This window comes from Vulpes lagopus, chromosome 4 (assembly GCF_018345385.1).
Source record: "Vulpes lagopus strain Blue_001 chromosome 4, ASM1834538v1, whole genome shotgun sequence".
NCBI lineage: Eukaryota > Metazoa > Chordata > Mammalia > Carnivora > Canidae > Vulpes > Vulpes lagopus.
In genome coordinates this window covers 143,904,140-143,930,768 of record NC_054827.1, presented here as the reverse complement: position 1 = coordinate 143,930,768, position 26,629 = coordinate 143,904,140, and the positions used below count along the sequence as shown (strand labels likewise).

At 37.3% G+C, this 26,629-nt stretch overlaps 1 protein-coding gene across 3 annotated transcripts in view; it reads left to right on the top strand.

The window, feature by feature from the left end:
* The window catches only part of STIM2 (stromal interaction molecule 2), a 141,050-nt gene extending 115,363 nt beyond the window's left edge, over window positions 1-25,687 (top strand). For 2 of the 3 annotated variants that reach the window (XM_041752709.1, XM_041752711.1), the window contains exons 5-13: window positions 2,928-3,043; window positions 5,879-6,056; window positions 6,583-6,760; window positions 11,172-11,339; window positions 11,603-11,626; window positions 12,059-12,159; window positions 12,403-12,641; window positions 19,064-19,337; window positions 24,033-25,687. In XM_041752709.1, the coding sequence (XP_041608643.1) occupies window positions 2,928-3,043; window positions 5,879-6,056; window positions 6,583-6,760; window positions 11,172-11,339; window positions 11,603-11,626; window positions 12,059-12,159; window positions 12,403-12,641; window positions 19,064-19,337; window positions 24,033-24,510 (1,756 nt within the window). In that variant the 3' untranslated portion in view covers window positions 24,511-25,687. The remainder of the gene's footprint in view (window positions 1-2,927; window positions 3,044-5,878; window positions 6,057-6,582; window positions 6,761-11,171; window positions 11,340-11,602; window positions 11,627-12,058; window positions 12,160-12,402; window positions 12,642-19,063; window positions 19,338-24,032) is intronic. The other variant, XM_041752710.1, reaches the window with a different exon arrangement.
* The last annotated feature ends 942 nt before the right edge of the window (window positions 25,688-26,629 follow it).

Below are 26,629 nucleotides of genomic sequence, written 5' to 3'. Positions count from 1 at the left end.
CAGGGTCCCAACTCAACTCCAGCTCCACTCTGGGCACAGGGTTCCACCCTAGGACCCCTGGATCACAACCTCTGAGCCACCCAGACACCCCATTATTTTTTAAAGATTTAAATGTTAAAATTGGCAGTGGTTCTGCCAGAACCTGGCCCTTAGAAGATTGCTTATTTCCCATTCTTCTCTCAAATATTTCTTGTATAAAAGAAGACTAATCCCTTATTATTGTCTAACTATTATATGTGATGAGATGTGCCTGTTGCATTTCTTCTAATCAATTTTACATACTATATTTAAATAAGTGGCTGTTGTTGCTTTGGACTTTGGATTTTGGGTGGAGTTGAAAATTTCCGTATCTCCTGTAAATATGTTCTGAGCATCAACATCAGTATTTCTAATTTTACTGTGCACATGACTATAATGATGAAATTATGGGACTAAAAGTGAATTCAACAAGTGTGTATTGAGTATCTTTAATGTTCATGGTGTAACTAGATGGTGGAAAGAAGACAAAAATAAGATATAGTTTTTGCTTTAATTAATTTTTTTGGAGAACAAAAGCAGGAGTGTAGGGAGAGGGGCTGAGAGAGAATCTTAAGCAGGCTCTACATTCAGCACAGAGCTGGACGTGGGACTCGATCCCACATCCCTGAGATCATGACCTGAGCCAAAATCTAGAGTTGGATGCTTAATTGAGCCATCCAGGCGCCCCCAGTTTTTGCTTTTAAATATGATAAGTTTCTAAGTTAAAACAGGATAGTAGAGCATTAAAATGGGATTGGGAGTTTTTGAGTTATATGTTACCCTCAATATGAGGAACTCAGTATTTTTATGTTGTCTTTTGGGAAATCTTTGTATAACAACATGAAATAAAATAGGTTGCTTGGTGTTTTGGCAATAAAAGTTACAGCCACTTTTTTCTTTTAGTTGTAAAGGTTATCAGCAGTAACTCAAATTCTAGAAGTGTTAAAATAACATCACAATAAAGATCGTTTTTTTTTTTAAATAGTGAGCATGTTATTAGGAAAGACAGGTTATAAATACAGAAGTTCAACTTTCAGGTAAGCCCACTGGAACCTTTTTGAGTAGAGGAGAAAGGAAAACTGGAATGCCTTTCATCAAGCCCCTTTTATATGGTAATGGCAGTTAAAAGAGTCCACTTAAAGGAGCATTATCCACGAAATGCTGTGAGTTACAGAACTTTTGGTAGGGTAACTGTAGATATGAGAGCTATTTATAAGAATATATAAGAAAATGTATTACACATTACAGATGTACACGTGCCTACAATTCATTATGTTTCCTTTGACATTAAAATATTGTCACATCTGCAATAGGTAGCCAAAATTATGTTAATATTATGTTAGTTATCATGGTTATCATAAGCCTTTTACTGATTTTCTATACTCTGAAATTCTTATTACCAGAGCTTAAACTAAGGCTCTCTTCGCCTGACACATGCCTCCTCATTCCTTTCAGACCTGTGTGAACTTCCCTGACATCCTCACCCACTCAGGTAGAATCACTTCCACCTCTGGGCTCATACTGAACTTTGTTTAAAACTGTTATTTGGTATCCTTTATTACTACATCTCATTGTCTTTCTTAAATTTAGTCTATTGATATTGTTGCTCTTAATTCATTCATGCATCCATCCATGCATTCATCCATGTATTATACAAACATTTATCAAGCATCTACTTTTGCCAAGCGTAATGCTAGGTGTGGGGATACCGAGACAAGACATAGCATTGCCTTCAAGCAGTTTGTTAAGTGTCACATTAAAGGTGTAACTGGAGCATACACAAAAGGTACCTGCGAGATGAAGGAAGGCATTTTGTGATGGGAAAGGTCTTTATAAAGTTTTATAAAAGCCTATAGCAGTTACAGGAGTTTTTTTTAACTTCTCCATTCTTAGAGGTTCTGATACCTTCCAAAATAAAATGTAGTGGTTCAGAGTACAGTCATTGGAACATACATATTTGGATTTGAATCCCTGCCCTACCTGTATTTATGCAACCTGGGGCAAGTTACTCGGTCTCTTCCTATATTAGTTTCCTCATTTGTGAAATGCGCATTTTATATATATTAGAGGTTTTCTTGAATTTTGATAAAGCCCTTGACACAGTACCCGGCATATAGTACATGCTTGTTTTTATTGTCATTGTTATTAACAATTTTACTAGTATTATTAGACTTTGTGTTATAATATCTTTATTGGCATCATATTTGGTTGTTAAGAAATCTTAGTTAATAACTGGGTGACTTGGATTTGAAGTTCAAGACACAGTGATTTTATTTCCTTATTTCACTTGTGCCTTTTGGCCCCCTACATACGGTTTCTTCATTGCTGGTGAAATGGTTCAGAACTTCCTATTAAATAAATGCCTTGGTTTTCTCTTCCAACCATGATGACTTCTTACTCTTACGACTTCAGTGGAATTTGTTTAATTAATTTTTAAATAGCTTACATATTAAAGTGTAAAAGGTATAGGTTTTTTAGATACTTTTAAAGAAAAGTGATATGATCCAAATGGAGAACTGTATTTTATTTTAAAGTCTGCTACTGATATTAAGTAAATCACTTACAATTTTCTTGTTTGTTGTGAAATGATAATAAAATGCCATAGGTAACTAATGGTTGTAAAATACTTTTGTGTTTGATAAATTTCTGTGTCCTAGTAAATTATGGCATAAAGTAACCCTAGAAAACAAAAACATCAACATAACAATAAGTAATTGATACGGAGTGTTTGCACAACTGAGTTTGCACTGAAGGGTTTTGATACATGTTAATAAAGTCTTTAATCATAGGGATGAGCTCTTACAGCAGTCAGCACGAATATGTAAAGTATTAAATATATTGTTAAAATATTTAAGTTTACATACTAGAAATATTTTCATTTAATATGTGTGTATTTTTTAAATGAACAGGATAGCAGTGCATGAACCTTCATTTATGAGCTCCCAGTTGAAAATCAGTGATCGGAGTCACAGACAAAAACTTCAGCTGAAGGCACTGGATGTGGTTTTGTTTGGACCTTTAACACGTTAGTATTCTCTCTCAGAGTACGATATAAAAGAATAATCTGATCATACATTTGTTATTTAAAGAAGGAAGAAGTAAGAAAGAACACTAAGAGAAAAACTATTTATTAGCTATAAAGACAATGTAATGTATCTTAAAAAAATTTATAGGGTGAGATTTTTGGTCATTGAAATGTGGAGTGTGAAATTTCCAAACTGGTTACTGATGTAAAAAATTGTAAAAACTATGTCAGTTGATAATTTAGAATCAAATTTCTAGATTTAAAACTTTGGATCTTTGTAACAGTTTTAATGTTGATATTATTGTAGCCGGATATTCACTGAGGAATCCCTTTTAAAAATGGTACAATGTAATCATTCCTATGGCATGGAGTAATATATCCTGAAGTGATTTCATTTATAACCAGGAAAATGATTTTTTAGATCCAAATCAAAAGCACAGATCCACTTGAAATTTTACATGGTAACAGACTATCCTGACAGAAGCACAAGGTGGAGAATGTTATTTGATTGTGTTGAAGAACATTTGAGAAATTATGTCCTATTTGTAGAAAAATAAGCCTTGTATTTCTTTACTTTTGACAAGAACACTTTTTGCAGAAAAGTTTAATATATTTATTTAATTTCAAATGCTTAAAAAGCTTTGGAGGAAAGTGTTTTAAGAGTACATTTTAGAGGAATTATGTTCTGTTTTTCAGAAGCCAAAAAGGAATAACAAAATTAATACAAGAAAAATTGCTTCCACAGATGACAGCTTAGGAAACTAATGTTTATTTTGCCTCAATTTTTGGAGTTAGACTTGCAGCTTTCTGTGATAGGGTTTTGGGGGTGGCCCTGCTGAAGAAGGGTTCCTGGAGCTGTTGGATAGATTCCCTGACTGTGCTGGTGGTTCTTTTTTGGCTCAGGCTGAGAACAGCTGGTGAAACAGCTGGAACTCTACTTGGTGAGAGGTGGTGGAAATGCACTGTTGGAAATTACAAACCCTAGGAAGCACAACCCTCCTGAAATGCCAGGCGTTCCACACAGATGACACCCTGAGTTTCCTACTGAATCCCTCTTGGGGGTTGTCTTCCATGAGATTCTGATTTTTTCTTGGGAATGATTGGTGAAAATAGGAATTTAGCTTGATAACTTGCCTCTCTATGCAGCTTGGTCAGGGATATTTATATTTTATTAATTCAGGAGCAAAACACCCTCTAAGCCAAAACAGTATTATATTATCATTTGAAAAGAAACCAAACTAGTCTCAAAGACTGTTAGAAACAAATATTTTAATAGACAAACTGGTAAAGAAGTTAATGATGCATTACCTTTTTAATGTGTTTGTTTTAGAATTATTATTTGAATGAATAAGCCCTGCAGTGGGAACACAGGCATTAGATTTATAACAAACATTGTCAAATGAACAGAGATACATTTGAAAGGAGTTTTCACGGAAATCTTTTTCACTTTGTGGTAATTATAGAGTTTAGCCTGGTGATTATATTTTGGCCTGAACAGGGCTCATTTGAACTAGAACTTGAGCTAAATTCCTCAGTCTGAAGCAGAAATAAAAATAAACCCTTTTGAGCCTTTAGCCTTCTGCAGTACATCTGTTTCACTGTAGGTGTGTGCTCTGGAAATATGCAGCCCCGAGGGTCTCCGGCCTAGAGCCTGTTGTTTATCACACTGTGTAAACATATAGGAACCCGAGTAAGGCAGGATCTTGTCATGTCTGGAGAGCTCTTTATTTCATCACACGTGCCGCATGTCTTCCTGCTGGAGGCCTGGGCAGTTAGGTAGTTTCCCACTGTAAACTATGTCTCTTTGGAACAACTAATACGTTATACTGTGTTAGTTATCTTTGTGTATCCTTCCAGAGAGCCCTCTGAAGATTAGTGTGTATTATTAAGAGTCAAGGATAAACTAAAATTATTTGACTAGTGATTTCTGTGTTTGGTATCACTGAAGACACTAGGCCCTGCCTGGCTCCTTACTCCTTACTTTAGAAACAGTGCTGGAAATTACTGACATGCCTAGGGGTAGAGAAGGTGATCTGTTCTTTTCTTCTAGTAACCTGGCTATCTCTGGCAAATAACCCCCTAAAACACTACTTGTTATGATTATTTAACTCCTGCTTTCTCAACCTTGGCACTTTACGTTTTAGGCTAGATAATTCCTGGATAATCCTTGATTACTGGTAGAAGCAGGGCTGGATAGTGATTGTCTTATGCATCATTGGCTATTTAACAACATTCCTGGCCTCTACCCACTAGACACCAGTAACAACTCTCCCTCCCATCCACTTTCTACCCTCCCAACTGTGACAAGCAAAAATAGTCAAATGCCCACTGTAAGGGGGATATCGCCCTCAGTTGAAAATCGTTGACTAATCTTAGTTACGTGACTACTTGCTTGGGGAAGATGCTCTTTTGGTGAATGATTAGGCTTCCATTGTATATATCAAAGCATGACAGCTCCCTAACTTGGCTGAAGGAAAGCAGTTGGGATGATAGTGGTGGTACTTTTTACGTCTCCTTTCATCCCACAGAAGACATGATTGGAGGTGCTGTTGTTTTTTCACGGCTCCCCAGGACTTCTCTCACTATTTCCTGTACCAGCGGCGTGGTACATCCTTGTGCGTTTATCTGTGCCCTCTGGTAGGTCTAGGGTATCAGGGTGTTATAATAAATAAGCACTTTGATTATTTGAAGAAAGGATTTTTAAAAGGCTAGAGCTTGTTTATGGAAGGAACATTTTCACATTTGTTTTCAGATACCTACTACTTTAAAAAAATGCCTCTGTGTATCAAGATTTTGTTATACTCAAAGATTAATTATCTATAACTTTCCTCATAGGCCCACCTCATAACTGGATGAAGGATTTTATTCTCACAGTTTCTATAGTAATTGGTGTTGGAGGGTGCTGGTTTGCGTACACACAGAATAAGACATCAAAAGAACATGTTGCAAAAATGATGAAAGACTTAGAGAGTCTACAAACTGCAGAGCAAAGTCTAATGGACTTACAAGAGAGGTAAGTTTAAAAAGCTACAAGTCTTATTTATGTAGGCAAACATAATTCGTGAAAATGAAATATGGGCATGGGCTTATACACTGGTATTTAGTTGGTCACACACATCACTAATGTATGTACACTTTTTTTTTTTTTTAGAAAAGTTATATTCTTGTTGCAGATTTATATTAAGGGTATGCACTAGGGAATAAATGGGCAGATTAGTGAAAATTACTATAGGTGGAATGATATATGTAGTTGAATTTTATTTTTAGCATGATGTAGATAACAGTGAATTTCTTAAAAGTCTCTGCTGAAGAGTGATTCCCTGATTCCCTGCTGTCACTGTATTTTGAGCTCAAGATTACCCATATAGCTGTATAGTGGGCCACCTGCTGTTTTTGGTATTCAAATGTAAGATTAAGAGAATACTGTGATTTTGGATTGAAACATGTATTCTACTGCTTGATATGTATTCTTCATTAAAAAAATAAAACTTTGGAAATTTTGGTGAAGAATTTTTCATGTTTTTTTATCATTCTGTAAGGCTTGAAAAGGCACAGGAAGAAAACAGGAATGTTGCTGTAGAAAAGCAAAATCTAGAGCGCAAAATGATGGATGAAATCAATTATGCAAAGGAAGAGGCCTGTCGGCTGAGAGAGCTAAGGGAAGGAGCCGAATGTGAACTGAGTAGACGTCAATACGCAGAGCAGGAATTGGAACAGGTATTTATGTTCTAAAAAAAGTATTTGTTATGGCATTTGTAGCGCCACTCTGAGGAGTTTTTGTTTAGGCTTCTACATTTAGTGGCATTGTGTATTCTTCCTTAGTTAATAAAAGAATTATTTGTTCCTGTTGTTAGCATAGCTCAAAGCCCATATAGTAAAATGGCAAAGTAATAATTTAAAAATAAGGTTACCGTTGTGTTCACCAACTCATGAAATCTTATCCCAGGCCATGTTAATTATCTCCAGTGAACTTAAGGTGTTTATTTAACATCTGCGGTATGTTTCAGTTTCCAACCATAACCTATTAAAGTATATCTAATGTTAAAACTTCTCTGCAAAGGTAGAGAATCTCTATTATATATCCATTTGAATCCCATTAAATGGCTTTAGAACATAATCTGCTAAAAACTCTGAAGTTGTCTACAGGTACTTTTCCAGGATCTCCTGTTATCATACTTTTGCTCAAGATGGAATGTCAGCCTTCAGGCAAGGGTGGGGGGGGGGAGGGGTCCAGCAGAGTTTAATTATAGGTAGATTGTTTGGTCTTGAATTCTTCCTATAAAAACTTCCTCCTAATTTAGTGGCTTAAAACAACACACATTTATTATCTTACAGTTCTTAAGACAGAGTTTAAAATAGGTTCACAGGGCTACATTCCTCTGGAGGCTCTAGGGAGGATCTGTTTCCTTGCCTTTTCCAGTTTCCAGAGGCTGCCTGCATTTCTTGGCTCATGGCCCCTTCCTTCATCTTCAAAACACGTCACTCCAACCTCTGTTTCTGTGGTCTCATCTCCTTCTTCTGACTTTGACCCTTTCTTTGGTGATAAACTGTGGGCGAGAAGGCTTGCCCAAACTCAGAGAGTGCCCCATTTGAAGAGCAAGGCCAAGAGCCTCGGAGCTCTGCCTCCCACTCTGCTTTGTGCACTGTTGCCTTCTCAGCCAGATGCTAAATAAGGAATATGAATTATGTGACGCATGAGTTTCAGTTTCAACTCATGAGAAAATGTTCAGTGTGCATTATTGTTTCTTTCAGGATTATCATTTTTGGTAGGATGTCTGCCTGAACACAGCCATCTCTTTTATTAACGGCTAGCTATTGTTTCCCTCATTCCCCAGGCATCTTTTCGTTGGGTCTTTTCCCTGTAAGGAGTTTGTTCTCTTAGGTTAACTCCCATACGTATTTTATGGTCAGGTCCTATTTACCTGACAAACCTTATCTGTACAGAATGTAATAAAGAACCAAGGAGTTAACAAAAAGAAAAAAAAAGTAGAAAAGAAAGAAAAAGGCTTTGCCAAAATTATACTGTGTCCAAGAATTAGATATTATACCTTTTATGTCTGTGGGAACTCACTGCCTTTTCCCACCAAGACTTTTATCTCTTGGCTTGTTCCCAGCACTAAACTAAAAAGCTTGTTAGCTATTTTTCTGTACCTTACAGGTAAGAAGGAGCAAATGAGCAAGAAGCAGTGGTAATTGTTCTACAGAGATATGCACAGATAGTAATATTTTATTGGTGACTGCCTCATACTGAGGGAGAAGACACCCTACAAAAGTGGACACACACATCACGAGTATTCGGATTTGAAGTTTTTGGCAGAGAGGCATTGCATACCTCAGTAGACCTTAGGCTCACCATGATATGTCCCAGTACAGATGTAATAATACTGATGAGATCCTGAGTCAGTAAGGGGGTGGTTTAAGGGAGGGTATTTAAAGGAACTCTGTCCTACATGATCATAGTAGTGGGGAACACAGTTTTATGATTACATACTGTGTGCCAGAAATCTATGCCATGCACGTTACAGGTGGTTTGCTCATAAAGTTTAACCCTCACGATAAATAGATGTTATCCCCCTTTGCAGATGCCTTGTGTGGAGAGGTTAAATAAGTTGCCTGAAGTCACACAGCTCTTACATGGCAAAGGCAAAATTTCATGTGTCTTATTCCAAAGTCCACGTTTTCCCATACTGCTGTTAAAAGTTTTGTTTATAGAAGTAGATTTCACTGAGATGTTTATTTATGGATAATATCATATAATCTCAGTCCCATATAGTTTTAGGTATTACTGTATCTTGTCTGGGAGGTAATGAACTTCTCAGAATTACAAGTCACGAGTGTCTGGCACATATATAGTGGTGCTATCTTTCCCCAAAGCAAAAACTTTGGGGTCAATAATAGTACCACTTCATATTTCGTGTGGTTTTAAATACTTTTCACATAAATTACTTTGTTCTTAAAGTTTCGAGAAGACCAGAGTGAGGACAAGTCATAGTTGTAGTGACAAGAAATCTCAGATCAGAGAATACAGAACTTGCTGAAGGTCATAAGGGTAATAATCAGGAAATTGGGTCTAAAGCTATATTTTCAGATATATAGGGTGTTTCTTTCTGTAATATCATGTTTTTACATATTGCTGTTTTATTCCTGAGATACAATAATTGTGTAAGTAATCATTATATTTGTAAACAATTTAATAATTCATCATTTGTAAAAGTTTTATTTAATTACTTTTTTTTTTTTTCTGTACCCATACCCCTGTAAATAACAATGGAATTCAAATTAAGGATTGGAATTTAGGTAAATGATAAACTTACGAATAGTAGAAGGGAAAATAGCTAAAATAATTGCTATTATTGGAAGGTCAGGATTTCCAAAATTTTGAAACATTGTTTGACAGTCAAGGGAAACATTGTTTGGCCTCAGTTTGAAATAGGTCCTCTGTGTACTTCCTCGGCAATGAGAACCGTATGGCAATTTCAGCTTTAAAATCTTGTGAGAAAGAGGGCCTGCTGACTTACACTTTGTAGTGTTATATGGAGCTCCATGTCACAGGACCTGACCTCAGATTCTCTCTTCCTGAAAGATTAGCTGGGACGCCACACAGCTTAGCCAGCCATTTTACTAAACACAGTATTGTCCCAAGCGCATTGCACAGTGAGATGTGTCGGCACATGTTGTTTAGGATTTGTTTTCAGTAAGTGGAGTAAGTGCTATCTTACCCTTACTTGTAAAGTCTGTACTTATTGTTCCATTCTGATTTTTTTTCCCTAATTTTGGAGTTTAAAAAAATACTTCTCTGCATAATTTTCTTTCTGCACTGACAGCTGTTCTGTTTATCAGAAGAAACTTGTGTATAGTACTCCTACTGGTTTATTCTGGCATACAGTAACGTTTATTTAAGTAAATTGTGTTTGTTCAGATCAAACATTTCTTCACATTAAGTTTAGGAGTGGAGTTTTTAGTTACCTTACATAGCTTTGAGGAAAATAATTTGTAGGTATAGTGCTCCAGAGGCAGGATGCTCCACAGTTCATTGTGACTTTGTCTGAAGGTGTTGAGTGTGGTATTCACAATTCCTTATGTTCCGTCATGTACCTTTACACATCTTTAGCTTGAGCTCTTGCTAGTTTTCAAGGGAATCATATCAAGAATGAATTGTCTCTTCTTCCTGTGTTAAGTTTTCTTTAAGAGTTTTTTTCCCGTAGAGTTTAATACCAACGGATGCACTGAGCATTTTAGTTTTCTAACTATTTATTGTCTGGCTCCCCTAAAGGGCAGCTTGAAGGAAGACTTTGACCTCCTGACACTGAAGCCCATGCATAGTTTCTCATGGAAAAATCAAGTAGAGTCTCACTCAGAATCTATTTTCTTGAAATTTACACTTGGTCTACAAATGCTGATTTATCCACTTTCTGGTATGTTAGAAGCAGTGAATTGAGGAGACGTGGGTGAAATGGACAGTAACAGATAGATATGCTTATAAACAGTGAGAAATAACTAACCATAAAGAAGATGTCATGAAAACCTTAAAAATATGGTATCATTATGTTAAAAAGTGAATATATAGTTAAAATGGCTTACAGTGGTGTCTCCTGGGAACATTGGACAGAATAGCAGGACAGGTATTCATCGTATTTTGGGTACTTCTTTATATTCTACTCCATAAACAAAAAATACATAATGAGAAGAATGTAACCAGTTTCAGTTTGTATGTGCTTGGAATTTTCTTCTGTCCATAGAATCTAGCTGTTATAAAATATAAAAACTAAATAATGCAACTTAAGATCCATGCAAGCCCTTTCTACCCTTTGGCTTCACAGCTTTGCTTAGTGAGTTAAGATGCACTTAAAAACGTCAGCTCTAGTTTTAATGTTAGAAATACATTGTTTTTAGACTTTGTGATTTAAAAAAAATGTTTATGTAGAGTATAACTAAACTTGCCTTTTCTCTTAATTTTGGTAAAAATTTTAATTTCTTAAGATGCATCTTTATTTAAATATTTTTTAAAAAACAAATTTCTTTTTCTCTCTCCATCTCCCAACTTCCCCCCACCTTCTCTTCCTCTTTCTTTCCCCATCCCTTCTGTTCCTTTCTCCCCCTCCTCTTTCCCTCCCTCTCTCTCTTCCAGGTTCGAATGGCTCTAAAAAAGGCTGAAAAAGAATTTGAACTCAGAAGCAGCTGGTCTGTTCCAGATGCACTTCAAAAATGGCTTCAGTTAACACATGAAGTAGAAGTACAGTACTACAATATTAAAAGACAAAATGCTGAAATGCAATTAGCTATTGCTAAGGATGAGGTACTCTATTATATTTCAAAACTTAATAAATTTTTGAAGCGATTAACCAATCGGGATACAAAGATCTGAATAAAAATTTTATTATTGTAGCTTCTTTTTGTGAATTGGAACTTACTTCGTAAATTGACTCTCGTAGTCATAGGCTGTAGAGTAAAATTAGTTTATTTAGAAGTATATACCTTTCAGAATGACCTTAGTGTCATTTAAAAATCATCCCTGTTATCATTATCATAAATGTTTTATACAGAGCTTTTCTCCTCTAGGTTGCTGCTTCATATCTGATTCAGGTTAGTAGTTACTAGAAATTAATGTCTGACTCTTATTAAATTGTGTGAAATGAGATTAAGTTTTAATCTGATTTCCAGCAAAAAAAAAAAAAAAAAAAAAACAACACCTCAGTTCACTCACTAACACTTCATTGCAGTAGGATATGATTAATGTTATTTTGTTAGTTTTTAATGGAAGATTAAGGTCTTTCTGAACCATCAAAATAAGAGAAAAATTCTCCAGAACAAAGTTCTGAATTTTGTTGATTGGCTTAGGAAAGCATGCTTTCTTCCTCATCTGTTTTCTTTTTTTGGAAATTAGGGCTTTATTTTGGCTAATATAATTCTCTACTGATTTTCTGACTATTAAATATATTCAGAACAAACTTCATTAATATGTGTGTATTTTTTTTTCCAAACCTACCCTTATTTTTTCTCTCCTTGGGTTTCTAGGCAGAGAAAATTAAAAAGAAAAGAAGCACAGTCTTTGGGACTCTGCATGTTGCACATAGCTCCTCTCTTGATGAGGTAGATCACAAAATTCTGGAAGCAAAGTAAGAATGTTATTTTAGCTATGTGTTTATCTGTATTATCTTGAAATATGTAATTTACAAAGAGTTCATATATTACTTTATCAGTTTAGCTTTTGTAATTCCATAATCTATACTAATTTTAAAGAGGAGTGATTCCTTCTTGCAATTAGTTTATTGCCTCGGTATGTTCACGTAGTTACCTGTTTTAGTGCCATATTGAAGATTCTTTGACGCAACAAGTAATTCCTGCCTTGGCTCTTTTAGGAAAGCACTCTCTGAACTGACAACTTGTTTACGAGAACGACTTTTTCGCTGGCAGCAGATTGAGAAGATCTGTGGCTTTCAGATAGCCCACAACTCGGGACTCCCCAGCTTGACCTCTTCCCTATATTCTGATCACAGCTGGGTGGTGATGCCCAGAGTCTCCATTCCACCCTATCCAATTGCTGGAGGAGTTGATGATTTAGATGAAGATACGCCCCCAATAGTGTCACAGTTTCCCGGTAAGTGGGGAGTCCAAAAAACAGAGTTGGTACAGTTTTTAAGGTAACTTTCTACCTTGCCTTTTATGAATCATTGACTTTGAAATCTATGATAAAAATTTTGCTCCTTTTGTCTTTTTTCCTTTTGTGGTTAATAATTTGTCTTTACCATGTGAGAGAATAATATATCAGGTGTATGTTTCTATACATACAAACACACACACATATAGTTATGCTTCCTACCTGCTAAATATTGTATGAACAAAGTGCTGAACTTTGAGGGTAAATATCCTTTCAAATGGCAGCTTAACCTATAGTAAAAAGTAAAAATTAGGAGAAGATCTTGGTGCCACTGACTAACCAACTGTGTGACTTTGTGTCAGTCTTTTATTTGAAATTGAGTTGCCATTCCCAATAGGCATGGTTTTTTGTTTTGTTTTGTTTTGCTTTTCCAGTTCTGTCCTCTTATTGAAAGACCATTATCCTGCTGTATTTTAACTCATGAAACTGTGCTTATGTTTACAAAAACATTTTTTCATTGCTAGAAAGTGGAGCTCCTCCCAAAGGTAGTTTTAACAGTTATACCATTTTCATATATTGCCTTGTTATCCTGTATTCTTTGAGTTTTTACATTGTAAGGAATACATTTTGGTAGGAAGGTAAAATTTAAGTATTTTAGACTTTATTTTTAGAATTTATTCGTATTTGGACTTTTTGCAAAATTATAGACAGTTTGAATTTAAAATGGTATATTCTTATATTAGAAATTCTTTGAAAAACTTTTCATCTTTGTTATTGCCTGACTGATGCACTTTCCCAATCTGTGTGACCTTTTTGAAACTGTAGGTACAACAAGATTCCAAAGAATGAAAAGCAGAGTTTAATCTTTGATGGGTTGAAAACTTAGATAGAAATTTTAGTTTTAAGACAAATCGTGATATATAAATATTTTCCAGTTTGAATTTTTTAAATTCAATTGTTACCTTTTTCCTGACATTATGATTGGCAAAGGGTTCTAATTATTAGAACAGTTTCACGAAGTAAAGCCCTAAATTTGCAATAAATAGTAAATGACTATGCCCTTGTGTTCATTTCTGTGGCCTTAATTTTCTGGTTTAAGGACAGACAGATAATGCACGTCAGTTGGGTAGGCACACTAAACTTTTAAAACAGTAGGGAACAAAGGAGATTGTAAATGCAGTGAATCCTGGAATGTGTGACTTTACTCATCATACTTGTCCTATGATGCAAAATAGTTACAGATGCAAAGTTATATGTAGATCTGGGCCAGCTCTGCTGTTCGAATGTTGTCAGCTTGTGTTTATTTGAATTATATGCCCTTAAGCTTGCCAGATGCAACACTGATTCATAAGTGTATGAGTTTGTTTGAAAACTGTAACTTTTTAGAGTCACAGTTCCTCCTTAGAATTCATAATTATTCTGTATCAGAAGTATGCATAATAATGTATTCCCTAAAGTTAACTAGTTTTTTTTCTGTTGCTGCCTTTTTTTTTTTTTTTAAGTTCTTGATAGGACAAAATGTCTATGTGTCAATAATTATCTTAAGTTTTCAGTGATTGTGATATACAGAGGAATTTGAAATGTGAAAGCAGAATAGGAGTTGATTTTAAATTTAGTATGATGATTTAGAAATTCAGTGATGAAATTTATTATCTGAAAAATAACTGCTGCCAAAGATTACACTTTGAGAGCTCTGCCTCCACCCAGTGGCATAACAGTGATACTCCACTCTGCTTAGTATGAAAGCATGATTTCTAGACCTGATAAATAAGAAACTCTTGGCAGTTGGACTAGAGTCTAGGGTAGGATAAAGGCCTCTTTATTAATCTTCCCTCTGAGAAGTTTTAAATTTGTACCATGTGTATGTGTGAATTGTGTAAGTGTGGAATAGTGACAAGGGAACATGCCTTTGGTATGGTAAGAGGAAAGTAAAAGATTGTAAAACTATATACAGAGTAATATTGTCTGTATTTAATTATGTGTAAAGAAAAAGGACAAAATATCATCAAAGGTTAGCTCTTTGTGGTAGAAGAGATGATAGTTTTTTTTCCTATTGCTTTTATAGTATGTACTAAATATTCATAGTGGGAATGTGGTAGCAATTTATTTAAAATTCCTTATTACAGGGACGCCTGGGTGGCTCAGTTGCTTGACTGTCTGCCTTTGGTTCAAGTTGTAATCCCAGGGTCCTGGGATCGAGTCCCACATCAGGCTTCGTACAAGAAGCCTGTTTCTCCCTCTACCTATGTCAGTGCCTCTCTCTCTGGGCTCTCGAAGATAAATAAAATCTTTAAAATAAAATAAAATTCCATATTATAAAGTCCTTCAGGTGTACTTACTGAAAGTAAAATGTTTACCTACTACAAAGATAAACAAATTTTAACATTTTGCTCTATTCATCCCTTTTTCTGACATAAACTGTTATACATATAGCTAAACCACAATGCACCCCCTTTTACTCTTCTGAAGTTGTATATCACTCTAAAGCCTGTTGTACTTTTATTACTTGCAGATGTATCTATAAACAATAGACATAATTGTTTAAAAATTTACATTACTGTTATCAAATTGTAGGTAATGTTTTACAACTCTTTTTGCTTGCAAGTATATTAAATTTCTGTGTTCATATACAGCTTCATTAAATTCACTGTAATGGTTTAGTATGAGTTAACCACAGTGTATCTATTTATTCATTATAATAATAGTTTATTAATCCATTTTTCTATTGAAAGAGGTTCTTTGTACTTTTTGTGCCTTTACAGACAGTACTGCAGTGAGCATCCTTACCTTACCTTTATCTCTTTATGCATAACTTTTGAGAGTTTCTCTGGGTGGACACCTAGAAAATGGTGTTGGGAGGGTAGCTGTTACTGGTCATTGCAGGTTGCTCTCAAAAGGGTTCTGTCCCCCATACACCCACCGTTGGTAGGAGTGCTTTTCTGTCCGTATCCTCACCAGTACTTGGAATGATCTTATTTATTTGTTTTGTCACTTGAATGGGTGTGATATGATACCATAGGGTTATTAAAATTTTTGTTTCCTTGATGACTACTGAGATTGAGTTCCAGTCCATCTACTGGTGTTTGTCATTCAGATTTCTTTCTCTCTGAGTTGCTTGTTCCTACTGTGGAATCTCTCGCAAGATTCCTTACTGATCTGAGAGAGTTTTAAAAATATTTTCTGGTTATTTGATGCTTGCAGATAGCTTTTCCCAGGCTTTGACTTCTTTTTTTACTGAACTATGTTATTTGTTTTCTTTTTTAATCATACGGGTTTTTGAAAAAACATTTCTAATGACAAATTTATGGATCTGATTTTTGTTTTTTATGTATTTTTCAGAAGATGATAGATTGTTGTTTGCTCTCCTAAAAGCATTTTAGATTTGCTTTAATCCCTTAGTCTTTTAATCTACCTGGAAGTTATTTTTGTTCCTGTTGTGAGATAGGACTCTAAATATATCTCCTGATGTATGGATAAGCAGTTGTCCCAACCTCATTCCTGCTCTGTCCCTGCCGGTTTGTAATCCCCTGTCTCTACATTGGTGCACAGGTGCTTCCAGGCTCTCTGTCCTGTTCCATTGGCTCCATTCTGCTTTAGTTGCTATTTATAGTTTTGTTGTAACTGTTGAGGTTTGAAAGGCCTAAATCTTCCTTATTATTCAAATTCAGAATTGCTATTCTTGGCCAATATGAATTTTAGGATTAGTTTATGAAATTCCATGAGAAGTTCCATTGAGTTTTTACTGGAATTTCTTTGAATTTATTCATGTTTTTGGGAAGCATTATTATTCATCAATTTCATTTATTGGGATCTGCTTTTATGTCTTTAAGTAACATTTAAAATTTTCTTTGTACTGGGACACCTGGGTGGCTCAGTGGTTGAGCATCTGCCTTTGGCTCAGGGCATGATCGAGTCCCACATCAGGCTTCCTGCAGGGAGCCTGCTTCTCCCCCTGCCTCTGTCTCTGCCTCTGCCTCTCTTGCTCTGTGTCTCTCATGAATAAATAAATAAAATCTTAAAAAAATTTTTTTCTTTGTACAATTCTTGCACATTTTTTTTAAAAAGATAAATTTCTGGATACCGCATAGGATTGTTTCTGTAGTTAACATGTTAACTTTCTTAAAAAAAATTATACTTCAAATTGCTTTGTTGCCAATGTAAAGGGAACTGCTATTAACTTTTCTAAGTTGATCTTACATGTAGAAATACTGAATTCTTGTAAGAATCTTTTGGATTTGTGTGTGTGTGTGTGTGTGTGTGTGTGTGTAATAATAAAAAGTTGTTTTTCCTTTTCAGTCCGTATGCCTCCCCCTATCTTTTTTCTGGGCTAATAAGACTTCCAGTAAAATATTGAGTAAAAGTGGTGACTGCAGGCAATAACAATTACCATTAAAGAGAATGCTCCCAATATTTCACTGTGAAATATATATATATTTGTGTTTTTGGTAGATTGCTTTTAAGTTAAGGAAATTAATTTTCTTCCTATTCTGCTAAGAATGATTTTTCTTTTAAATCAGTGGCTGCTAAAATTTTGCCAAACTCTTTCCTGCCTAATTTGAGGAGATCACTTATATTATTTGTCTTTATTTTGTTGTATAAAAGCAGGCCAGTATGTGAATGTGTTTAGAGAAGTCAAGGGAAGGACACAGTAATAATCAATGTCAGGTGCTGGTCAAATGTCAGGAAAGGAATCAGCTATCTGTTGAATTTAGCAACAAGGAAGTAGATTGTGACTTTGTTGAGAACAGTTGCAACACTATGTGAGCACTTTACACTTTTCTTTGATGAATGAGTTAAGATGAAGTAGTGGAGAAACAGATAAAATTCTTCATAAAAGGGAAGAGAGGTAACAGTCTGAGGCTAGAAGAGGGTTTTTTGTTGCTGCTGCTGTTTATTCATTTGTTTCTTAGGTTTATTGTTTCAGCATTGATTTTTAAATGCTGTTGAGAAATAGAAGATGAACATAAAGGCAACAGAAAGGCTGATGAGTAGAGTAAGGTGCTTGAGCTTGAGGTGGAGAATGGAACAGACAAGTGGAAGGAGCAGAATGTGTGAACTAGAAAGGTAGAAACGTGGTCAGAATCTCAGTTGTGTGTCTTGATTTATAATATCAAAAATGGAGCAATCCTGAATGACAGCAAGAGAAAGTTTTAGAGTGAGTGGAGGCATAGATGCCTCAAGAAGAGGGGAAACCATGATTGGTTAAGGTGTCGGAAGGTCTTATTTGTAAAAGAGATTGCTCAAGTTTGATGATCGGTTGGGTGGATTGGATGGGGAATGCCTGGGAAGTGACAGGTGGAGTAGAGGCGGCAATTTCACGTGCTTAATAGCGTGAACTTCAAAAGGAACACATTTTTATAAAACGGTGTAGGAATGAGGGTTTACAGAATGTTAGGGAGTGAGAAGGATCCTAAGAGTTTTACCAGAACGAGCAGTTTCAGCCTGCAAAGGCTGTTCTAACTTAGGAGAGCTGTTTCAACAAAGTCAGGGAAATGTAGTGTAGGGGATATGAAGCATGTAGGGGAAGTTTTCTACCTGCATGGGTCTAGGCTGAGACTGGCAGCAGAAACAAGTTGATCTAAGGCTTCTGGTCAGTTCCATAGTAATCCACGTTCAGGAAACAAGTTTTAGTCTGACCTCTGCCTAACTGGCTGTGAGACAGTATTTAAATGACTTGATTTAAAACTTCTTAGAAGAAGGCAAACCATAAGTTTACCTCATAAACAGTGAGGGCTGATGGAGGGAGGTGGGAGGGGGATGGACTAACTGGGTGATGGGGATTAAGGAGGGCACTTGTGATGAGCACTGGGTGTTATATGTAAGTGTTGCATCACTAAATTCTCCTGAAACCAGTACTATGTGTTAACTAGTTAGAAATTAAAATTAAATTTAAAATTTAAATTAAAACTTGAAATATGAGAAGAAAAATAAAACTTCAGTTCAGACAAGTCATGTTATCTCAAGAGATACCACGTATTATTGAAAAATTCAACCTTTTTTTTTTTTTTTTACACTGATAGTTTTCTTAACGGTAAAATTCATAAAAGGTTTTGCTACTAAGTACAGATTCCTTAAAACTATGGTATAATGATTTTTGAATTTAAAGATTTATCATCTTGGGTAAATTTTCAAGCCTGTGTGGTTGGTAATGTCACATTTTACGTTAGGGCCTCATGGGTTTATGTTCTCTTCTGTTTATTTTCTAGCCCTGTTTTCATTTTTATCCCATTTTAATTTTGTATTTCTTCACTTTCCTGGGAAGCAGTCCTGGTGACGGAGGACGGTGATGATGGTGGGGTGACTGTGGTGCGGGGGGCGGGGGTTGGTGTGAGGAAGGGCAGGTCGCCGGCCTGTGTGTCTGCGCTGGGCCGAGAGGCGGCATTGGTCTCATAGCATGTGTGTGTCTTTCTGCTTGGTTCCAGGGACCATGGCCAAGCCCGCGGGGTCACTAGCCAGAAGCAGCAGCCTGTGCCGCTCCCGTCGTAGCATCGTGCCAGCCTCGCCACAGTGCCCGCGCGCCCAGCTTCCTCCGCACGCGCCCCACCAGGCCCACGCTCGGCACCCCCAGCACCCGCAGCACCCGCAGCACTCCCTGCCTTCCCCTGACCCCGACATCCTCTCAGTGTCAAGTTGTCCTGTCCTTTATCGAAACGAGGAGGAGGAGGAGGCCATTTACTTCTCTGCTGAAAAGCAATGGTATTGGCAGCGAACCACCTGCAGTCTCTGTTGGGCTGGGTGGGTGGGAGGGGGGCGCAGGTGGGGAGGAGCGCCACAGTGGATTCGTTTTCTGTTGCTTCATAACCAGTTACCACAAACTTAGTGGCTTCAAGCGACATCCCCTTACTAGCTCTCATTCTGTTTGCACAAGTCCAAGCTTGATGTGGCTGGGTTTTCTGCACAGGGTCTCACAAGGCTAGCCTCAAGGTGTTTGCGAGGCTTGTTCTTCTCTGGAGCGTGAGGGCCACGTCAAACCTCATTCAATTCAGTTCCTGTGGTTATAGCACTGAGGTCGCGGTTTCCATGTTTGCCCTCAGCCAGGGGCTGCTCCCAGTTCTTATCTTAGCGGCTGCACAAGAGGCCCCATCTTCAAAGCCCCCAGCAGAAACTGGCCTTCCGTCCAGTCCCTTTTTTCATTGGAACCTCTGACTTGCTGGGTCTCTAATCTCTGGGCCCAATTTAAAAGGCTCACTTGGACAATACTCTCTATTAAGATAGACTAGTTTGGGGCCCTAATGACATCTGTAGAATCCCTTCATAGCAGCAGCTCTGTTAGCGTCCGATGGAGTAACTGGGAGAGGAAATGTGTGTCCACCGAGGCTAGAAGTTTAGGGACCATCTTAGAGTTCTGTCCACCACGGGCACTGGTAGATACTTGGACGTATACCTGCTTTGAGACCACTGCACACAATTGACTCCAGTCTCAGAACGCACACTTGTCTTATGAACAGTTTTATATGTAAAATACAAATGCAGGAACTTAAATATATTTGAACACAAAGATACATTAAATATGACTGAGTTTTTAAAATACTTGTTGCCACTTAATGATTTTTTTCTGTTATGTGCTAGTACTTGCTGTGCTAGCAAACAGAAAATATCAAATGTCGAAGGTGTAAGAAAATGTAAGAATTTGTATAAAATGGGTATAGCAGCACTGTGTCCTAGTCCAGCTTGTGGAGCACCGTGCTCCAGGAGACCCTTTGCAGCTGAGGATCCCTCCTTCCAAACCACATTCCTTGTTAGGAGCAGTGTGATAGTATGTGACAGGGAACCCGATGCTGGTTTCTGACTTTGCTCACCCTTAGCAGCCCTGGAGCCCTGAAGTCTTACTGTCCTCACACGAGAACAAAACCAGAGGGAACGGGCTGGGTGCTCTCAGTGACCCTTTGTGGCTCTTCTCTATCATATGATTCTTCAGTGGGCATCACCATCAGATAATAATTTTCATACATAATTGTTTTATTTCCTAGTGAAAGTAGATTTTATGCATAGCCAAGATCATTATGGCATATTCCTGAGGAGATAATCCAAAGTTTGTATCCTCATTATGGTTGGAGAATTTGAGGCAGCTTTGCTCAGGGAGCATTTTCTGAGTAGATTTATGATAGTCACACAGAGAGAGAGAGAGAGAGGCAGAAACACAGGCAGAGGGAGAAGCAGGCTCCATGCACCGGGAGCCCGATGTGGGATTCGATCCCGGGTCTCCAGGATCGCGCCCTGGGCCAAAGGCAGGCGCCAAACCACTGTGCCACCCAGGGATCCCCTGAGTAGATTTTTTGTACAACAGTTGCAATATAACTATAGTCCCCTGCAAGATGGTTTTAGTGATGGAACTAATTTTGTGTGGCTCACAGAAATAGGAAGACTCTAGAACTTTGCTGTCCAATAGAATTTTTGCATTTATGGAAACCTTTAGTCATCATTTCAAATAATAGTGTTAGAAATTCACAGCTAGACCATAAATATGAGAATTTAGATTCAGAAGACTTTTCCTCCTCTTTATTTAGTCTTTTATGTGATAAACCACTAGAATCCTTACAAAATAGTAATAACATTTACTATTTACTGATCTTTTATGTTCTGTGCATTATGTACATGTGATCATTTAAATCGTACCTTGGGTTGAGTCTTGTTATATAGGCATTAAACCGACATGAATTCACCTATACCTCACAGTAAGAAAAAAAGAAAAACATAAATAATACACATAATTAACTTCAGCATTCTAAAGGATATATACTCTAGAAAAAGTGGGACATTTTAAAGAGTCTGAGATTGATTATACTATACCTGAATTCCACATCTAACTGATTATGCGGAAGAAGCAACACTTCAGATTATTATTTTTTTTTGAAATTAGGATGTTAGAATGAGGAGTAGTTTTAGAGATTACTCAGATTCTCTTACTTTGACAGGGAAATTGAGACCTGATTAATTTAAGTGATTTGCTCAAAGTTGTGCAGCTGCTTGAGGGCAGGACCAGGACAGGAATCTAGGTCTCCTAACTTAGATCAGTTTTTTTTTTTTTTCACATTATTATTTAGATTTTAGAGACTAGTTTTTGAAATATTTTTAACCTAGTTTAGAATTTCACACACAAAGCATTCAAACCACATAGCAGAGTAGAAAGTAAATTTATGAAATTGTAACCAAATCAGCATCTGGCTCTGGAAGCCAGATATATGCTGTATACCTAATGGATATCCACTCCAAAAAGAAGCTAACAGAAAAGTCCCTCCCAGTGACCCATTTCTGAGTCATTCCTTATCTGAACTTCCTCTTGCCCTCTGTTAGCACTCCCCATTATCATATTGTAAAAGCACTTGAAAATTATGCAACACATGTAACTGTATTATATGAAAGCATCATTTAAGTCTTTATTTGCCCAGGGGATTTTGTACCTTCTGAGAGCTTATAGTGTAGTAGAAACAATCTGCACAAAGGTGTGCGAGTGAAGTACATAGGAATGATTAAAAACATTGAGCAGTGAAGATACAGATCTAAAATGTGGTATTAACACGAAATACATGTCAGAAGTAATATCACTGTGGGAATAATGACAGTAATCACAGGTCATCCAGGGTGACAGAGCATGCAGTTCATTTATTCTATAAATATGAACTTAGTTCCCTGCTGTATGCTGTGGACTTGCTAATAACTTGAGCTGCCAGGACAAGTGAGACAAGGTTCTGGCCTCGTGCTAGCTGGTGGATTATGATCGTATGTGTCCTTGCCTTTCTATTCTGTCTTCAGCTCTCTTCCTTCTCCCACCTTATTTCTTCGGCCGGTTGCTTTTTGCCTTGACTCTACTATTTATTTCTTAATCATTTCTTTCATAGAGTGAACAATATTTGTATCCCATGTGGTACATACAAAAATAAGACATGATCCCTATGATCCAAGATCTTTTCTCTTTTTCTTTTCTTTCATCTGTTTCTCCCTCATTCACTTATTTATTAAATACCCACTGTGAGCGCGCCACTCACTCTTCTAGTGCAGAGAATACAGAATTTAGTAAGACTCCCTGTCCTCATTAAGTCTTCTGTCTTCTGGAGGCCCTGACCCTGAAGGGTTAATGTAAAATATCGTTTTAGGTAGTGGGATGTTATGGAGTGCTAAATAAAGTCAGGTAAAAGGAGAATACTGTTAAGGATAGAGTGGCGGAGGGAGGCATCCCTGGAGAGGGCACAGTTGAGCAGTGTGACCTGAATGACATGGGGAAGTAAGCCATGTAGAGATGGAGGGAAAGAAAATAGGCAGAGGGAAGGGCAAGTGCCAGAGCCCCAGGGAGTCACAGGACCGGCGTGTCGGGAGGAGGAGGAGGCCATAGTGTAATGAGACAGAAAATGGTGGGGCCTGCGCTGGAGCCTCATCCTATTGGTCTTTGTGGACTTTGGCAAGGTCTTTGGATTTTAGCCTCACTACAGGAGGAAACATTGGAAAGTTTTGAGCAAGTAAATGATGCGCTCTGAGTTTTTAAAAACCCCTTGCATCCTTGTAGAGAAGTAACTAGGAGGCAGGAACAAGAAGGGAAGCAGGGAGATGAGTTAGGAAGCCCTGGAAATCATTGAGGTGACTGCTTGGTAATTTAGGAAGGACGGTAGCAGTGGGGGAGTGACAAGTGTTGGATTCGAGGGATATTGTGCCGGAATGGCTGATAGCATCTACTGTGTGTCGGCCTTGCGGTTGTGAACTTTATTTTTCTTATCCTTTTTATTTCTCTTCTCTCTTTATTGTGGAGAAGGGTGGAGGGATCACAAAAGAATAAACCTATGAGAATTTGTTGAATGTCTACTTTTTTAAGAACAGCGTTATGACGCTGACTTCGCCTCCCATCTCTCCCCCTCCCCCACCCCACTCACCTGTACCTCAGCTTCCTTCCTCTGTTTCTAAACTTGGGAGAACTTATATTTTAGCTTAATGTACTCCTTTCTTCCTTCCTTAGGAATCTAACTTTCATCAATTTAATAACTAAAGAAATAAAGGGAGTGAATGACTAAAGTTCACCTTTTAAAATACGTAATGTCAACTATGTGATTTAGAAAGAAAAATACTCAGTATTGAAAGAAAACACCCAAGTAGCTGAGATGAAAAAAAAAATCTGTAAACCTGAAACATTTTCATTTCTCTGACAAGTGAAGAAAGGTGTACTTGGGTTATGTTTCTTAGGTTGCAAGATTTCATTATTATAGTTTATGCTAAATATTAAACATTGAGTTTTGATATGTCATTTAAAAGTAGTTTTCTAATTTTGTCTGAATGTGTGTAGAATTTTACTATTTTTCCCTTTACATTTTGATAGATTAAAAAAATGGTTTTTAGTTAGCATATCTGCCAGTCGTCTTAGAAAATATTGATTTAAAATTTTACCTTTGTCTCTGTCTCATCCAGGGAAGTGCCAGACACAGCCTCAGAATGTGACTCCTTAAATTCTTCCATTGGAAGGAAACAGTCTCCTCCTTCGAGCCTTGAGATATACCAAACATTGTCTCCTCGAAAGATCTCAAGAGATGAGCTCTCCCTAGAGGATTCGTCCCGAGGAGATTCACCCATAACTGCAGATATCTCGCGGGGTTCTCCTGATTGTGTAGGTCTGACAGAAACGAAGAGTATGATCTTCAGTCCTGCCAGCAAAGTGTACAATGGCATCTTGGAGAAATCCTGTAGCATGAACCAGCTTTCTAGTGGCATCCCGGTGCCTAAACCTCGCCACACATCCTGCTCCTCAGCTGGCAACGACAGTAAAGCAGTTCAGGAAGCTTCACACGTCACCAGGATAAGCAGCATCCCGCACGATCTTTGTCATAATGGAGAGAAAAGCAAAAAGCCATCAAAAATTAAAAGCCTTTTTAAGAAGAAATCTAAGTGAACTGGCTGACTTGATGGAATTCATTCAAGTGGCATCTTTAAACTTTAATCTCCCATCCTCCAATTCCCCTTTTTTGTTTTAATTTTAGGAATGTAACTCCATTGGGGCTTTCCAGACTGGATGCCATAGTGGAATGTCCTAAGGGCAACTGTCTACTGTCTGCTTATTTAAATGACTATATAATCAATTCGTCAAGCCAGTTATTGCTGAAAAATCATTAAGTGATGAGACAGTTTACAGTCATTTCTGCCTATTTATTTCTGCTTTGTTACTCGTGATGTATATACAACATTTTGTTGAAAGCCACTATGGACTTACAAGCTTTAATGGACTAGTAAGCCAGCATGGGCTTGCAAAAATTTCTTGTTTACCACACCATCTTCTTATCTTTCCACAGAGCTATTTACATCCTGGACTAAATGACTTAAAGTAAAATTAATTGCACTACCGTTTTCCAGACTGGAAAAAAAAATCTCTGCAAGTGAAACTGTATAGAGTTTATAAAATGACTATGGATAGGGGACTGTTTTCACTTTTAGATCAAATGGGTTTTTAAGTAGAACCTAGGGTTTCTAATTGACTTGATTTCTGGAAATGAAAACCCACGCTTTTATTATGGGAAGCTTCTTTAAATGCATTTAATATTATAAAGTTCCAAGTCCTGCTGTAAAGATCATGTTGTTTCGTTTTTCCCAGGGCTTTCACTGTGATTTACTGCATTGCAGGCTGTATGATAAAGTATAAATAATTTAAGGAGAGAAGGCTCTTGATTCCTTACGCACGTGGAAGAGTTAAAACTTGATCGAAGGACTTACATTCACAAGCTTAACCTGAGGTCGGGGACGTGGGGATTCAGGCACTTGTTTACAGACTTTGAATAACAGCAAAGAAGTTATGGTTTGTGAAGAATTTGTACTGTGGAAAAGATAATAAATTGGAGACATTATTGTGTGGGACTGTGTTGATTTTTGTTGATGACACTCCACTAAAAACACTATACATTTTCTGGAGAGCTGAGTAAGCTGTTCTGTTGCTTAATTGCACTATAAGAAATAGTGATGTTTTGGAAGTTGTCAACAAATTTCTTTCCATTTTATATTGTTTGTCATATTTTTATGTAGTTTGAAATGTTTAAATGTTCTAATATCAAGATTAACAAATATAAATTTATGGTGCATTTAGATTGTGTTGTATTAATTTGTAAAGCCTGGGGTTCCTTAAACCGCTAGGTTATAAGGGTAGCTTTAACTGTGAAGATTGTCACATAGAGCGCCAAAGTACATTAACACGGGGAGTTTTTGCCTAAACTACTTCTAAAAATTCATAAGTGCTCTGGTTAATGCAGTGTGGATGGACATCTGGGTGAACAGTGGATATGTATTAGCTAGAGTGGTTTTTTAGCAGTATGGCTAAAATCTGTAATGTCCAACCGTATCCTGCTTAGATGAAAATGCTGATTGGTAGGAAGTTTATTTTGAGGTATGCTTCAAAGAAATATTTTTATGAAGAATATGAACCATTTCCTGAAGACTTCTGAAAATTGTGGTGGTTTATTCTCTTCAGTACTGTTGTTGAAAACCGAAGGTCTTGAATGATACTTATATACACAGATATTTATATATTTAAGAGACAGTGCTGTAAAGGCAAACGTTGATTAACTGAGACACACATAGTGTTTTGGACTAATCAGAAGGTAAGATTATCCGAAAGGTCAGGAGTTGAGGAATAATGGCACTGAAGCTGTTTGGGGAAGTGGCAGGGGTGGTGGTCATGTGCCTAAAGCATTGAAAAGCATTCTGGAAAGTTTCTTCAGGGTGAAGGTAATATCTTTATCTTCTTTCTCCTTCTTACAACCAGACAGTTCTTTCCTTTGGAAATTGCAGAAAGGGTGAGAACCGTGTAGTTCCATAGGTAGGAGAGGTAAAAGCTGCTGGGGCAGGGAGTGGGGTGAGAAGAGGAATGGCTCTAGGGGACCCCCAGCAAGGCCCCGCTCCCTTTTGAAGGTTAGAAGGAAATTCTGGGTCAGAACCTCTGATCCTGGCCTGTGGGCTCTGGGGTGGAAGAGGCTGGCCTAAGTACAGTGTGGGTTGTCTTAGGGAACGTGTGGTTTGTGCTAAAT